Source organism: Oncorhynchus gorbuscha, unplaced genomic scaffold, assembly GCF_021184085.1.
Source record: "Oncorhynchus gorbuscha isolate QuinsamMale2020 ecotype Even-year unplaced genomic scaffold, OgorEven_v1.0 Un_scaffold_1785, whole genome shotgun sequence".
Classification (NCBI taxonomy): Eukaryota; Metazoa; Chordata; class Actinopteri; order Salmoniformes; family Salmonidae; genus Oncorhynchus; species Oncorhynchus gorbuscha.
The window spans coordinates 61,245-75,044 of NW_025746467.1; the positions used below are offsets into that span (position 1 = coordinate 61,245).

At 49.3% G+C, this 13,800-nt stretch overlaps 1 protein-coding gene across 1 annotated transcript in view; it reads left to right on the top strand.

Annotated features, from left to right (window-relative positions):
- The first annotated feature begins 2,973 nt into the window (after nucleotides 1-2,973).
- LOC124024209 (inhibitory synaptic factor 2A-like) overlaps nucleotides 2,974-13,800 on the top strand; it is a 43,685-nt gene continuing 32,858 nt past the window's right edge. The window contains exons 1-3 of the mRNA XM_046338208.1: nucleotides 2,974-3,120; nucleotides 3,346-3,465; nucleotides 4,829-6,051. Of these exons, the coding sequence (XP_046194164.1) occupies nucleotides 2,974-3,120; nucleotides 3,346-3,465; nucleotides 4,829-6,051 (1,490 nt within the window). The remainder of the gene's footprint in view (nucleotides 3,121-3,345; nucleotides 3,466-4,828; nucleotides 6,052-13,800) is intronic.

A 13,800-nucleotide genomic window follows, 5' to 3' on the forward strand; every position in this document is an offset into this window, starting at 1 on the left:
CCTACCTCCCTCTCCCTGCCCCACTCCCCTCTCTCTCCCTCCTTCCCAACCTCCCTCTCCCTGCCCCACTCCCCTCTCTCTCCCTCCTTCCCTACCGCCCTCCCCCCGAGACACTACTGGGGTGGACAGAGAGAGACACTACTGGGGTGGACAGAGAGAGACACTACTGGGGTGGACAGAGAGAGACACTACTGGGGTGGACAGAGAGAGACACTACTGGGGTGGACAGAGAGAGACACTACTGGGGTGGACAGAGAGAGACACTACTGGGGTGGACAGAGAGAGACACTACTGGGGTGGACAGAGAGAGACACTACTGGGGTGGACAGAGAGAGACACTACAGGGGTGGACAGAGAGAGACACTACTAGGGTGGACAGAGAGAGACACTACTGGGGTGGACAGAGAGAGACACTCCTGTGGTGGACAGAGAGAGAGACTACTGGGGTGGACAGAGAGAGACACTACTGGGGTGGACAGAGAGAGAGACTACTGAGGTGGACAGAGAGAGACACTACTGGGGTGGACAGAGAGAGAGACACTCCTGTGGTGGACAGAGAAAGAGACTACTGGGGTGGACAGAGAGAGAGACTACTGTGGTGGACAGAGAGAGAGACTACTGTGGTGGACAGAGAGAGAGACAGAGGAGAAACTCTGTACTCATCTACAGTACTACAGTGTTAAACAGACTCCTGTCTGAGAGAGCAGAGAGACTCTTGTTTCATTATCTGCTGTGTCTGAATTCTAATAATCCTGAAACACTCATCATTATCTCTGAGCGTGATATTTTAGACATGTGGAATGTTTGATTTTGTGGTTTTCACTTCTGACACTGGGAGTTTGATGTGTTCTCAGGCACCATCACAGTCATCACTGACCTGATTCAGAGAGAAACCAAGAGTAGAACAGCTGTCAGACAATCAGCAGACAGATCGAGGACGGAGAGAAGAAAGAGAGGGGACAGAGATGAGAGAGACAGAGAGAGAGAGGGAACAGAGAGAGAATAGAGAGAGTAGAGAGGGTAGAGAGAGTAGAGAGGGTAGAGAGAGTAGAGAGAGAGAGGGAACAGAGAGAGAATAGAGAGAGTAGAGAGGGTAGAGAGAGTAGAGAGAGAGAGGGAACAGAGAGAGAATAGAGAGAGTAGAGAGGGTAGAGAGAGTAGAGAGAGAGAGAGAGAGAGAGAGGACGGAGAGACGAAAGAGAGAGAGACAGAGAGAGAGGATGGAGAGACAGAGACAGAGAGAGAGAGAGAGAGAGAGAGAGAGAGAGAGAGAGAGAGAGAGAGAGAGAGAGAGAGAGAGAGAGAGAGAGAGAGAGAGAGAGAGAGAGAGAGAGAGAGAGAGAGAGAGAGAGGGAACAGAGAGAGAATAGAGAGAGTAGAGAGGGTAGAGAGAGAGAGAGAGAGAGAGGACGGAGAGACGAAGAGAGAGAGACAGACAGAGAGATGGAGAGGATGGAGAGACAGAGAGAGAGAGAGAGAGAGAGAGAGAGAGAGAGAGAGAGAGAGAGAGAGAGAGAGAGAGAGAGAGAGAGAGAGAGAGAGAGGACGGAGAGACGAAAGAGAGAGGACGGAGAGACAGAGACAGAGACAGAGACAGAGAGAGACAGAGAGAGAGAAACTATAGTCACTTTATATATTCACTTTGTATGTTGTCTACCTCACTTGCTTTGGCAATGTTAACACATGTTTCCCATGACAATAAAGCCCTTGAATTGAATTGACAATTGAGAGAAACAGACAGAGAGAGAAAAAGAGAGAGAGAGAGGGAGAGAGGAAACAGAGAGAGAAACAGACAGAGAGAGAGAGAGAGAGAGAGAGAGAGAGAGAGAGAGAGAGAGAGAGAGAGAGAGAGAGAGAGAGAGACAGAGAGAGAGACAGACAGACACAGAGAGAGAGAGACAGACAGAGAGAGAAACAGAGAGAGAGAGAAAGAGAGAGAGAGAGAGAGATGAACTATGAGAATCAGAAGAACAAACACACAGTTGAATAGATAACAGACTCCTTCATACCCATCAGAACATCAGGGTTCTGGACAGAACAAACACACAGTTGAATAGATAACAGACTCCTTCGTACCCATCAGAACATCAGGGTTCTGGACAGAACAAACACACAGTTGAATAGATAACAGACTCCTTCGTACCCATCAGAACATCAGGGTTCTGGACAGAACAAACACACAGTTGAATAGATAACAGACTCCTTCGTACCAATCAGAACATCAGGGTTCTGGACAGAACAAACAAATGAGGCTTGTTGCTATGATACAATTACTTTCAAATGTTCTAAGAACAGAGAATGAATGATGCAATAATTCATTATAGGGGCTTGATTCTGCTGCACATCACCCTGAGCCTTTCTCTCACGCAATGACACAGGTCCTGTTCCTTAGGACTTAAAGCAAATGAGCAATTAACTGACTGAGAACAAGGTCACACGTGTCCTGCTTTCATACAAGGCAGAGTGATCTAACCTGCTGTTAGTTTCTCTAATGACCTGTCTGTACACACTAACTCAGAGGAAAACCCCTCTGTCTGTGTGTAATCACCCCAGCCCACGTCTCCAGGGCTCCTTCCCTCTACCGTGAATAAGGTCTCCAATCAGAGAGAGAAACTAACACTAAATCTCCCTCCCCCCACTCTCTCTCTCTCTCTCTCATACACCACAGTGATTAACTCTCTCTCTCTCTCATACACCACAGTGATTAACTCTCTCTCTCTCTCTCTCTCTCTCATACACCACAGTGATTAACTCTCTCTCTCTCTCTCTCTCTCTCTCTCTCTCTCTCTCTCTCTCTCTCTCTCTCTCTCTCTCTCTCTCTCTCTCTCTCTCTCTCTCTCTCTCTCTCTCTCTCTCTCTCTCTCTCTCTCTCTCTCTCTCTCTCTCTCTCTCTCTCTCTCTCTCTCTCTCTCTCTCTCTCTCTCTCTCTCTCTCTCTCTCTCTCTCTCTCTCTCTCTCTCTCTCTCAGGAACCATGGTGAGCAAGGCGGAGGGAGATAAAAGCATGCTCACCAACTCCGAGTCGGACTCAGAGGTGGCGCCCACCCCCTCCCCTTCCGCCTCGCTGGCCCTGGAGGTCAAATACTCCTTCCTGGACACCACCAGCAGGTCACAGCAGCAGGTGTGTGTGTGTGTGTGTGTGTGTGTGTGTGTGTGTGTGTGTGTGTGTGTGTGTGTGTGTGTGTGTGTGTGTGTGTGTGTGTGTGTGTGTGTGTGTGTGTGTGTGTGTGTGTGTGTGTGTGTGTGTGTGTGTGTGTGTGTGTGTGTGTGTGTGTAATCGAGAACAACATCAAGATTGCAAAAAAAAGACCAATGTTTTAAATATGACATTAAAGTTGTATCGTAGGTACGGAAGAGAAACAAGGCCCTCCAGGTGAGATTCAAGGACATCTGCGAGGCGCAGAACGAGCAGAGGGAGGCAGCTCTACAGAAGGCCGGGAAGGGGGGCAAGCCAGGCTCCTACAAGGTGTGTAACCAACCCTCCCTTTGGTTCGGGGGAACATGTATGAATGTATTACTGTACTACGACCAGTGGAATATAAGACACACGGTCCTGGGGACTCCGAGGGCTGGACGTCAGGCACACACGGTCCTGGGGACTCCGAGGGCTGGACGTCAGGCACACACGGTCCTGGGGACTCCGAGGGCTGGACGTCAGGCACACACGGTCCTGGGGACTCCGAGGGCTGGACGTCAGGCACACACGGTCCTGGGGACTCCGAGGGCTGGACGTCAGGCACACACGGTCCTGGGGACTCCGAGGGCTGGACGTCAGGCACACACGGTCCTGGGGACTCCGAGGGCTGGACGTCAGGCACACACGGTCCTGGGGACTCCGAGGGCTGGACGTCAGGCACACACGGTCCTGGGGACTCCGAGGGCTGGACGTCAGGCACACACGGTCCTGGGGACTCCGAGGGCTGGACGTCAGGCACACACGGTCCTGGGGACTCCGAGGGCTGGACGTCAGGCACACACGGTCCTGGGGACTCCGAGGGCTGGACGTCAGGCACACACGGTCCTGGGGACTCCGAGGGCTGGGACGGTCCGTCAGGCACACACGGTCCTGGGGACTCCGAGGGCTGGACGTCAGGCACACACGGTCCTGGGGACTCCGAGGGCTGGACGTCAGGCACACACGGTCCTGGGGACTCCGAGGGCTGGACGTCAGGCACACACGGTCCTGGGGACTCCGAGGGCTGGACGTCAGGCACACACGGTCCTGGGGACTCCGAGGGCTGGACGTCAGGCACACACGGTCCTGGGGACTCCGAGGGCTGGACGTCAGGCACACACGGTCCTGGGGAGGGCTCCGAGGGCTGGACGTCAGGCACACACGGTCCTGGGGACTCCGAGGGCTGGACGTCAGGCACACACGGTCCTGGGGACTCGAGGGCGAGGGCTGGGCGTCAGGCACACACGGTCCTGGGGACTCCGAGGGCTGGACGTCAGGCACACACGGTCCTGGGGACTCCGAGGGCTGGACGTCAGGCACACACGGTCCTGGGGACTCCGAGGGCTGGACGTCAGGCACACACGGTCCTGGGGACTCCGAGGGCTGGACGTCAGGCACACACGGTCCTGGGGACTCCGAGGGCTGGACGTCAGGCACACACGGTCCTGGGGACTCCGAGGGCTGGACGTTAGGCTTATTATTTCATCATGAGTTCCTGATTTGAATCAGCTGTGAAGCACTACGGTAACAGCCTAAATGAGCAGCCCTCCCCAGGTCCCAATGTTGTTGTTGTTGTTGTTGTTTACTCTGTAATGTGTCGGCGTGTGAAGTGAAACCACCTTTTTCTAAACACTAAACCGTTTTCCCCCCCAAGGTGGCGTACCGCAAGTACATGACAGTGCCCGCTCGGCGCTCCATCCCCAACGTCACCAAGAGCACAGGGGTCCAGACCTCCCCGGACCTCAGGAGCCGTTACAAGACCTTTCCCATGGAGAGGAAGAAGGGCCACAGCCACACCAAGCATGTGGAGAGAGACAAGGGCCACAACAATGGGTTTGTCATCGACGGCAAGCACTCCAGAGCTGTGGAGAGTTTAGGGGACAGGGGCGCCTGCGGTGGAGGAGGAGGACAGAGAACCAGAGCTGTGGAGAGTTTAGGGGACAGGGGCGCCTGCGGTGGAGGAGGAGGACAGAGAACCAGAGCTGTGGAGAGTTTAGGGGACAGGGGCGCCTGCGGTGGAGGAGGAGGAGGACAGAGAACCAGAGCTGTGGAGAGTTTAGGGGACAGGGGCGCCTGCGGAGGAGGAGGAGGAGGAGTAGTACAGAGAACCAGAGCCTTGATGCATACTACGGAGTGCATAGCTACGGTGGAGAAGCACTGTACAGACGACGTCCTCTACTCTGACTGTCTGATGCTCACAGACGGCCCCTCTCCCTCCAACACGCCCGACTCCAACCCACAGGCCACCGGCTACCAGATCTGCAGCGTGGAGTCCAACCCCCTGGAAGGACTAGAACACAGGGAACTGGACTCCTCGGACCGTCTGGCCGGTAAACGGCAGCTGCTCTACTCTGAGGAGCCAGGCTCTAGCAGGACTCTGCCGGGGGACATGAGAGGGGCTTCCTCAGTCTCCAAGGTGACCGGTCCCATCTCCTGGAACTCTCTGACCCAGGTGGAGTGTCTGGAGAGCCCGACAGCACGGAGCAAACGAATGAAGGGACTGGAGCTCAATGGACTACAGTCTCAGACTCTCCCGCGGGCCGCTGGCTGCACTACTCAGGCACAGTGTCATGAACCGGCAACGTTCTCATCACAGACGTTCTCGCCACAGACGATGTCGGCCCGGACCACGGGGGAGGCGCTGGGCTGTAGGAGTAGCGGGGTCGAACCAGCGACCGTAGCGACTACGGGGGGAGTTAACCCCGGGGGGGCCTGTAAGCAGATAGTACCGGTACTGACTCAGAAAGGGGAGGGAGGAGAGGACGTGAAATCACAGCTTCAGGCCATGGAGAACCTGATCTCCTCCAGCCAGGAGACCATCAAGGTCCTACTGGGAGTTATACAGGAGCTGGAGAAGGGAGAGGCCCACAGAGAGGGGTAAGGAGGCTATACTATCACTATCTATCTGATGTGTGGGTCCTACAACCTACTGGGAGTATTACAGGAGCTGGAGAAGGGAGAGGCCCAGGCTATACTCACATATCTGACTGGGTCCTACAACCTACTGGGAGTATTACAGGAGCTGGAGAAAGGAGAGGCCCACAGAGATGGTGATCTGATGTGGGGACTAGTATTAGGAGCTGGTTAACTGATGAGGGGAGTTATACTGGTTAACTGAGATGGTGATCAGGGGACTAGTTATACTGGTTAACATGAGAGACTGGGTAGTGATCAGGGGACTAGTTATACTATTTAACATGAGACTGGGTAGTGACGGTGATCAGGGGACTAGTTATACTGGTTAACATGAGATACTGGGTAGTGATGGTGATCAGTGGACTAGTTATACTAGTTAACATGAGAGACTGGGTAGTGATGTGTTGCTGTAATATTTAAGTTTAACTACTTCAGGTGGTGTCCAATATCTTGTCCAACTGTCTATATATCTGAAATGAATCAACGCTCTAGAATATACCCTCCTAGCCAATCAGCATGGAGTATTGAAGAACGCTGTAGTAGAAGTGCGAGAGGAACCATGGAAGACCCAGCAGCATCACATTATGAATCACTCAGATATGATGAATCCTGTGGTCACGGTGTGTTTCACATACAGTAGAAAAGCCTGTGAGATGACCGTGGAATAGTGGAGCTCTGATTCTGAACTAAATGGACTGGTCCATCTAGGTTGTATTGGTGGAATAGTGGAGCTCTGATTCAGAACTACTAGACTAGTCCATCTAGGTTGTATTGGTGGAATAGTGGAGCTCTGATTCAGAGTCCACTGGAATATGGACTGATTCAGGTCCATCTAGGTTGTATTGGTGGAATAGTGGAGCTCTGATTCAGAACTACTAAACTAGTCCATCTAGGTTGTATTGGTGGAATAGTGGAGCTCTGATTCAGAACTACTAAACTAGTCCATCTAGGTTGTATTGGTGGAATAGTGGAGCTCTGATTCAGAACTACTAGACTGGTCCATCTAGGTTGTATTGGTGGAATAGTGGAGCTCTGATTCAGAACTACTAAACTAGTCCATCTAGGTTGTATTGGTGGAATAGTGGAGCTCTGATTCAGAACTAAATGGACTGGTCCATCTAGATTGTATTGGTGGAATAGTGGAGCTCTGATTCAGAACTACTAAACTAGTCCATCTAGGTTGTATTGGTGGAATAGTGGAGCTCTGATTCAGAACTACTAAACTAGTCCATCTAGATTGTATTGGTGGAATAGTGGAGCTCTGATTCAGAACTACTAAACTAGTCCATCTAGGTTGTATTGGTGGAATAGTGGAGCTCTGATTCAGAACTACTAAACTAGTCCATCTAGGTTGTATTGGTGGAATAGTGGAGCTCTGATTCAGAACTAAATGGACTAGTCCATCTAGGTTGTATTGGTGGAATAGTGGAGCTCTGATTCAGAACTACTAAACTAGTCCATCTAGGTTGTATTGGTGGAATAGTGGAGCTCTGATTCAGAACTACTAAACTAGTCCATCTAGATTGTATTGGTGGAATAGTGGAGCTCTGATTCAGAACTACTAAACTAGTCCATCTAGATTGTATTGCTGGAATAGTGGAGCTCTGATTCAGAACTACTAAACTAGTCCATCTAGGTTGTATTGGTGGAATAGTGGAGCTCTGATTCAGAACTACTAAACTAGTCCATCTAGGTTGTATTGGTGGAATAGTGGAGCTCTGATTCAGAACTACTAAACTAGTCCATCTAGGTTGTATTGGTGGAATAGTGGAGCTCTGATTCAGAACTAAATGGACTAGTCCATCTAGGTTGTATTGGTGGAATAGTGGAGCTCTGATTCAGAACTACTAAACTAGTCCATCTAGGTTGTATTGGTGGAATAGTGGAGCTCTGATTCAGAACTACTAAACTAGTCCATCTAGATTGTATTGGTGGAATAGTGGAGCTCTGATTCAGAACTACTAGACTGGTCCATCTAGGTTGTATTGGTGGAATAGTGGAGCTCTGATTCAGAACTAAATGGACTGGTCCATCTAGGTTGTATTGGTGGAATAGTGGAGCTCTGATTCAGAACTACTAAACTAGTCCATCTAGGTTGTATTGGTGGAATAGTGGAGCTCTGATTCAGAACTACTAAACTAGTCCATCTAGGTTGTATTGGTGGAATAGTGGAGCTCTGATTCAGAACTAAATGGACTGGTCCATCTAGGTTGTATTGGTGGAATAGTGGAGCTCTGATTCAGAACTACTAAACTAGTCCATCTAGGTTGTATTGGTGGAATAGTGGAGCTCTGATTCAGAACTAAATGGACTGGTCCATCTAGATTGTATCTATCGAAGACAATGGAACAGAACAGCAGATAAAGGGGATGTGAGGAAGTCCCCTTATAGGAGGTCTGTTCAGCACACGTTCCCTGTCATACTGATCTTTAGAGAATAACATCCAAACAAACCCAAGGGTACTAAACGGGATGGGGGGAGACGACGACAACAGTCTAGCATCTATCTAGCCACTGTATCTGTCACAGAGAAGTCAGAGTACTGACTGGGCTCTTTAAAAAGGGACCACATCCTTGTCTGGGGGGATATCAAAATAACTAAATCTAGAGGACCAACCAATCATCTGGCTCAATTTGTCCGAAGTGGTTTGACGAGCCAGTCAGGTGATTTCTTTAGATATCAACAACAACAACTAAATCTAGAGGACCAACCAATCATCTGGCTCAATTTGTCCGAAGTGGTTTGACGAGCCAGTCAGGTGATATCATGTAATCACAACAACAGGGTTAGTGTTTTATTGAGCCACTGCTTCAGATCCATCATGGCAATTCACTACAGGAAAACAAAACCCCTCTCTCTTCAGTTCTTATTACCTGGCTGTCCTACAGTGCTGAGATGACAATACCGTGTGTGTGTGTGTGTGTGTGTGTGTGTGTGTGTGTGTGTGTGTGTGTGTGTGTGTGTGTGTGTGTGTGTGTGTGTGTGTGTGTGTGTGTGTGTGTGTGTGTGTGTGTGTGTGTGTGTGTGTGTGTGTGTGTGTGTGTGTGTGTGTGTGTGTGTCACAGCACAATTGGCTGCAGTCCAGGAAGGGGATTAAAACAGACAAATCTCCTCCCAAAACGACTTAATTACTTCCCTTAGCAGGAGATGACTAGCTAGATACAGAGCTAGACAGGCTGGTGTACATGTTAGTGGCAGCTCTCTCTGTGTGTGTGTGTGTGTCTCTCTCTGTGTGTGTCTGTGTGTGTCTGTGTGTGTGCAAGAGAAGCGTGCTCCTCAGCCTTAAGTGTCCCTCATTAGCTTCTGAGATGGAGCGATCAGATAAGACACTCGAGGAAGGTGTTGTCACGTGTTTTTGTAAAGCAGAGGTCCTCTGAGTTGGTGCCAGGTACAGTCTGAATAAGGAGGAAGTGGTCGTAGCTGAGCAAGGAGAGGTCCTCTGAGTTGGTGCCAGGAACAGTCTGAATAAGGAGGACGTGGGAGGAAGTGGTCGTAGCTGAGCAAGGAGAGGGACGTCCTTTACACCTGAGCTAAAGGCAGTTGACCCTCGTGCTTAGCAGGATGTCCTGGAAGAACCCTTACCTTATCATTACCCTTCATAGATACATTATCTCCAGCAGTAATATGAGGAAGTGGTTAGACCACTCGACACTTAAAGCTGTGAGGTACAGCCTGGATTGAACCAGGGTGTCTGAAGTGACGACTCTAGCACTGAGATGCAGTGATTAGACCGCTGAGTTGATGCCAGGGCCTGGATTAACCAGGGTGTCTGTAGTGACGACTCTAGCACTGAGATGCAGTGTAGTTAGACCGCTGTGATACGGCCTGGATTCGAACCAGGGTGTCTGTAGGACGACTCTAGCACTGAGATGCAGTGTATTAGACCGCTGAGATACGGCCTGGATTCGAACCAGCGTGTCTGAAGTGACGACTCTAGCACTGAGATGCAGTGTATTAGACCGCTGTGATACGGCCTGGATTCGAACCAGGGTCTGTAGTGACCCCTTTGGACTGAGATGCAGTGTATTAGACCGCTGTGATAAAGCCTGGATTTGAACCAGGGTCTGTAGTGACCCTCTAGCACTGAGATGCAGTATATTAGACCGCTGTGATACGGCCTGGATTCGAACCAGGGTCTGTAGTAACGCCTCTAGCACTAAGATGCAGTGCAGTAGACCGCTGTGATACGGCCTGGATTCGAACCAGGGTCTGTAGTGACGCCTCTAGCACTGTGATGCAGTGTATTAGACCGCTGTGATACGGCCTGGATTCGAACCAGGGTCTGAGTAACGCCTCTAGCACTGAGATGCAGTGCAGTAGACCGCTGTGATACGGCCTGGATTCGAACCAGGGTCTGTAGTGACCCCTCTAGCACTGAGATGCAGTGTATTAGACCGCTGTGATACGGCCTGGATTCAAACCAGGGTCTGTAGTAACGCCTCTAGCACTGAGATGCAGTGCAGTAGACCGCTGTGATACGGCCTGAATTCGAACCAGGGTCTGTAGTGACCCCTCTAGCACTGAGATGCAGTGTATTAGACCGCTGTGATACGGCCTGGATTCGAACCAGGGTCTGTAGTGACGCCTCTAGCACTGTGATGCAGTGTATTAGACCGCTGTGATACGGCCTGGATTCGAACCAGGGTCTGTAGTAACGCCTCTAGCACTGAGATGCAGTGCAGTAGACCGCTGTGATACGGCCTGGATTCGAACCAGGGTCTGTAGTGACCCCTCTAGCACTGAGATGCAGTGTATTAGACCGCTGTGATACGGCCTGGATTCAAACCAGGGTCTGTAGTAACGCCTCTAGCACTGAGATGCAGTGCAGTAGACCGCTGTGATACGGCCTGGATTCGAACCAGGGTCTGTAGTGACCCCTCTAGCACTGAGATGCAGTGTATTAGACCGCTGTGATACGGCCTGGATTCAAACCAGGGTCTGTAGTAACGCCTCTAGCACTGAGATGCAGTGCAGTAGACCGCTGCGCCACTCGGGAGCCATGACGACCTCTACACTTGACTATTTCATATGACTCATGTAGCAGTAGTATCTAGTACAACGTAGTAACTGTAGCCTGGCTTTCATTCACCGGCAGACATACTGAAGTTGCATAATTGTATTTTTTGTTAACGGGAAAATACGGCCATTATTTCAATTTCTTGAAACGTTTCTGTTTTGGAGATGAGGTTTTTAAAAATCGCACAAGGACTATGGTTAGGCTCTCTGATGTCCTGTGGTAAACTGTTATATGAAGAAGCAGTAACTTAACATTGTAAACGTACATTGAGTTGTAAACGTACATTGACTTGTAAACGTACATTGACTTGTAAACGTACATTGAGTTGTAAACGTACATTGAGTTGTAAACGTACATTGAGTAATGTAAACGTCTGATACCGAGTGGAACAGCTGGTAGAATGTGGACAGACTGTCTCCGGTCCAATGGGGTTTTTAAATCAGAGCAGATAGATGGTTTTTCTTCTCCAAAACCCCAAAGCAGAGATTCTAATGTTTGTGTCGTCACGCTACGTTAGAAACACAGTCCCGCTCTGTCAGAAATGTCAGCAGCCCAAACAGGAACAGTCCAAACAGGAACAGTCCAAACAGGAACAGCCCAGGGCTGTCAGGTGAACACGGTACATCTACGCTCGCATGGCGTAACATCCGTTCCTCATGTAAGTCAATGTGTTGTGTCAAAATGCAATTTAGTCTGGAGACGTTTGCCCTTTAGACGTGATGTGGAATGTTCTGCTGAAAAACCATTATTACACATGATAAATCAGTAGAGAAACTGGGAGGCCATTATTACACATGATAAATCAGTAGAGAAACTGGGAGGCCATTATTACACATGATAAAACAGTAGAGAAACTGAGAGGCCATTATTACACATGATAAAACAGTAGAGAAACTGAGAGGCCATTATTACACATGATAAAACAGTAGAGAAACCGGGAGGCCATTATTACACATGATAAAACAGTAGAGAAACCGGGAGGCCATTATTACACATGATAAAACAGTAGAGAAACTGGGAGGCCATTATTACACATAATAAAACAGTAGAGAAACTAGGAGGCCATTATTACACATGATAAAACAGTAGAGAAACTGGGAGGCCATTATTACACATAATAAAACAGTAGAGAAACTGGGAGGCCATTATTACACATGATAAAACAGTAGAGAAACTAGGAGGCCATTATTACACATGATAAAACAGTAGAGAAACTGGGAGGCCATTATTACACATGATAAAACAGTAGAGAAACTAGGAGGCCATTATTACACATGATAAAACAGTAGAGAAACTGGGAGGCCATTATTACACATGATAAAACAGTAGAGAAACTGGGAGGCCATTATTACACATGATAAAACAGTAGAGAAACTAGGAGGCCATTATTACACATGATAAAACAGTAGAGAAACTGGGAGGCCATTATTACACATGATAAAACAGTAGAGAAACTGGGAGGCCATTATTACACATGATAAAACAGTAGAGAAACCGAGAGGCCATTATTACACATGATAAAACAGTAGAGAAACTGGGATAGGAAACGAATGGAACAAGTATATTTCACAGACAACGACATGTCAGAAGCAAGGGGGAGATAAAGTGACAGCCGAGACATTGACAGTGTTTCTCCTAAACAAGAAAAGAGACAAGGTACACTATATATACAGCAGTATGGGAACGCCCCTTCAAATGAGTCGATTCGGCTATTTCAGCCATACCCGTGGGTGACAGGTGTATAAAATCGAGCACACAGCCATGAAATCTCCATAGACAAACATTGGTAGTAGAATGGGCCTTACTGAAGAGCTCAGAGACTTTCAACGTGGCACCTTCATAGGATGCCACCTTTCCAACAAGTCAGTCCGTCAAATTTCTACCCGGTAAACTGTAAGTGCTGTTATTGTGAAGAGATAACGTCTTGGAGCAACAACGGCTCATGTGAAGTGGCAGGCCACACAAGCTCACAGAACGGGACACCCGAGTGCTCAAACGCACCGTGTGTAAAAATCATCTGTCCTCGGTTTCAACTCTCACTACCGAGTTCCAAACTGCCTCTGGAAGCAACGTCAGCACAAGAACTGTTAGTCGGGAGCTTCATGAAATGGGTTTCCATGGCCGAGCAGCCACACACAAGCCTAAGATCACCATGCGCAACGCCAAGCGTCGGCTGGAGTGGTGTAAAGCTCACAGCCATTGGAGCAGTGGAAACACGTTCTCTGGAGTGATGACTCACACTTCACCATCTGGAAGTCCGACAGACAAATCTGGGTTTGGCGGATGCCAGGAGAACGCTACTTGCCCCATTGCATAGTGCCAACTGTAAAGTTTGGCGGAGGATTAATAATGTTCTGGGGCTGATTTTCATGGTTTGGGCCCCTTATTTCCAGTGAAGGGAAATCTTAACGCTACAGCATACAATGACCTTCTAGATGATTCCATTCTTCCAACGTTGTGGCAGCAGTTTGGGGAAGGCCCTTTCCTGTTTCAGCATGACAATGCCCCCCGTGAGATCTGTGTGGAAGAACGTGACTGGCCTGCACAGAGCCCTGATATCAACCCTATCAAACACCTTTGGGATGAATTGGAATCCCGACTGAGAGCCAGGCCTAATCTCCCAACATCAGTGCCCCAAACCTCACAACGCTCTTATGGCTGAATGGAAGCAAGTCCCTGCAGCAATGTTCCAA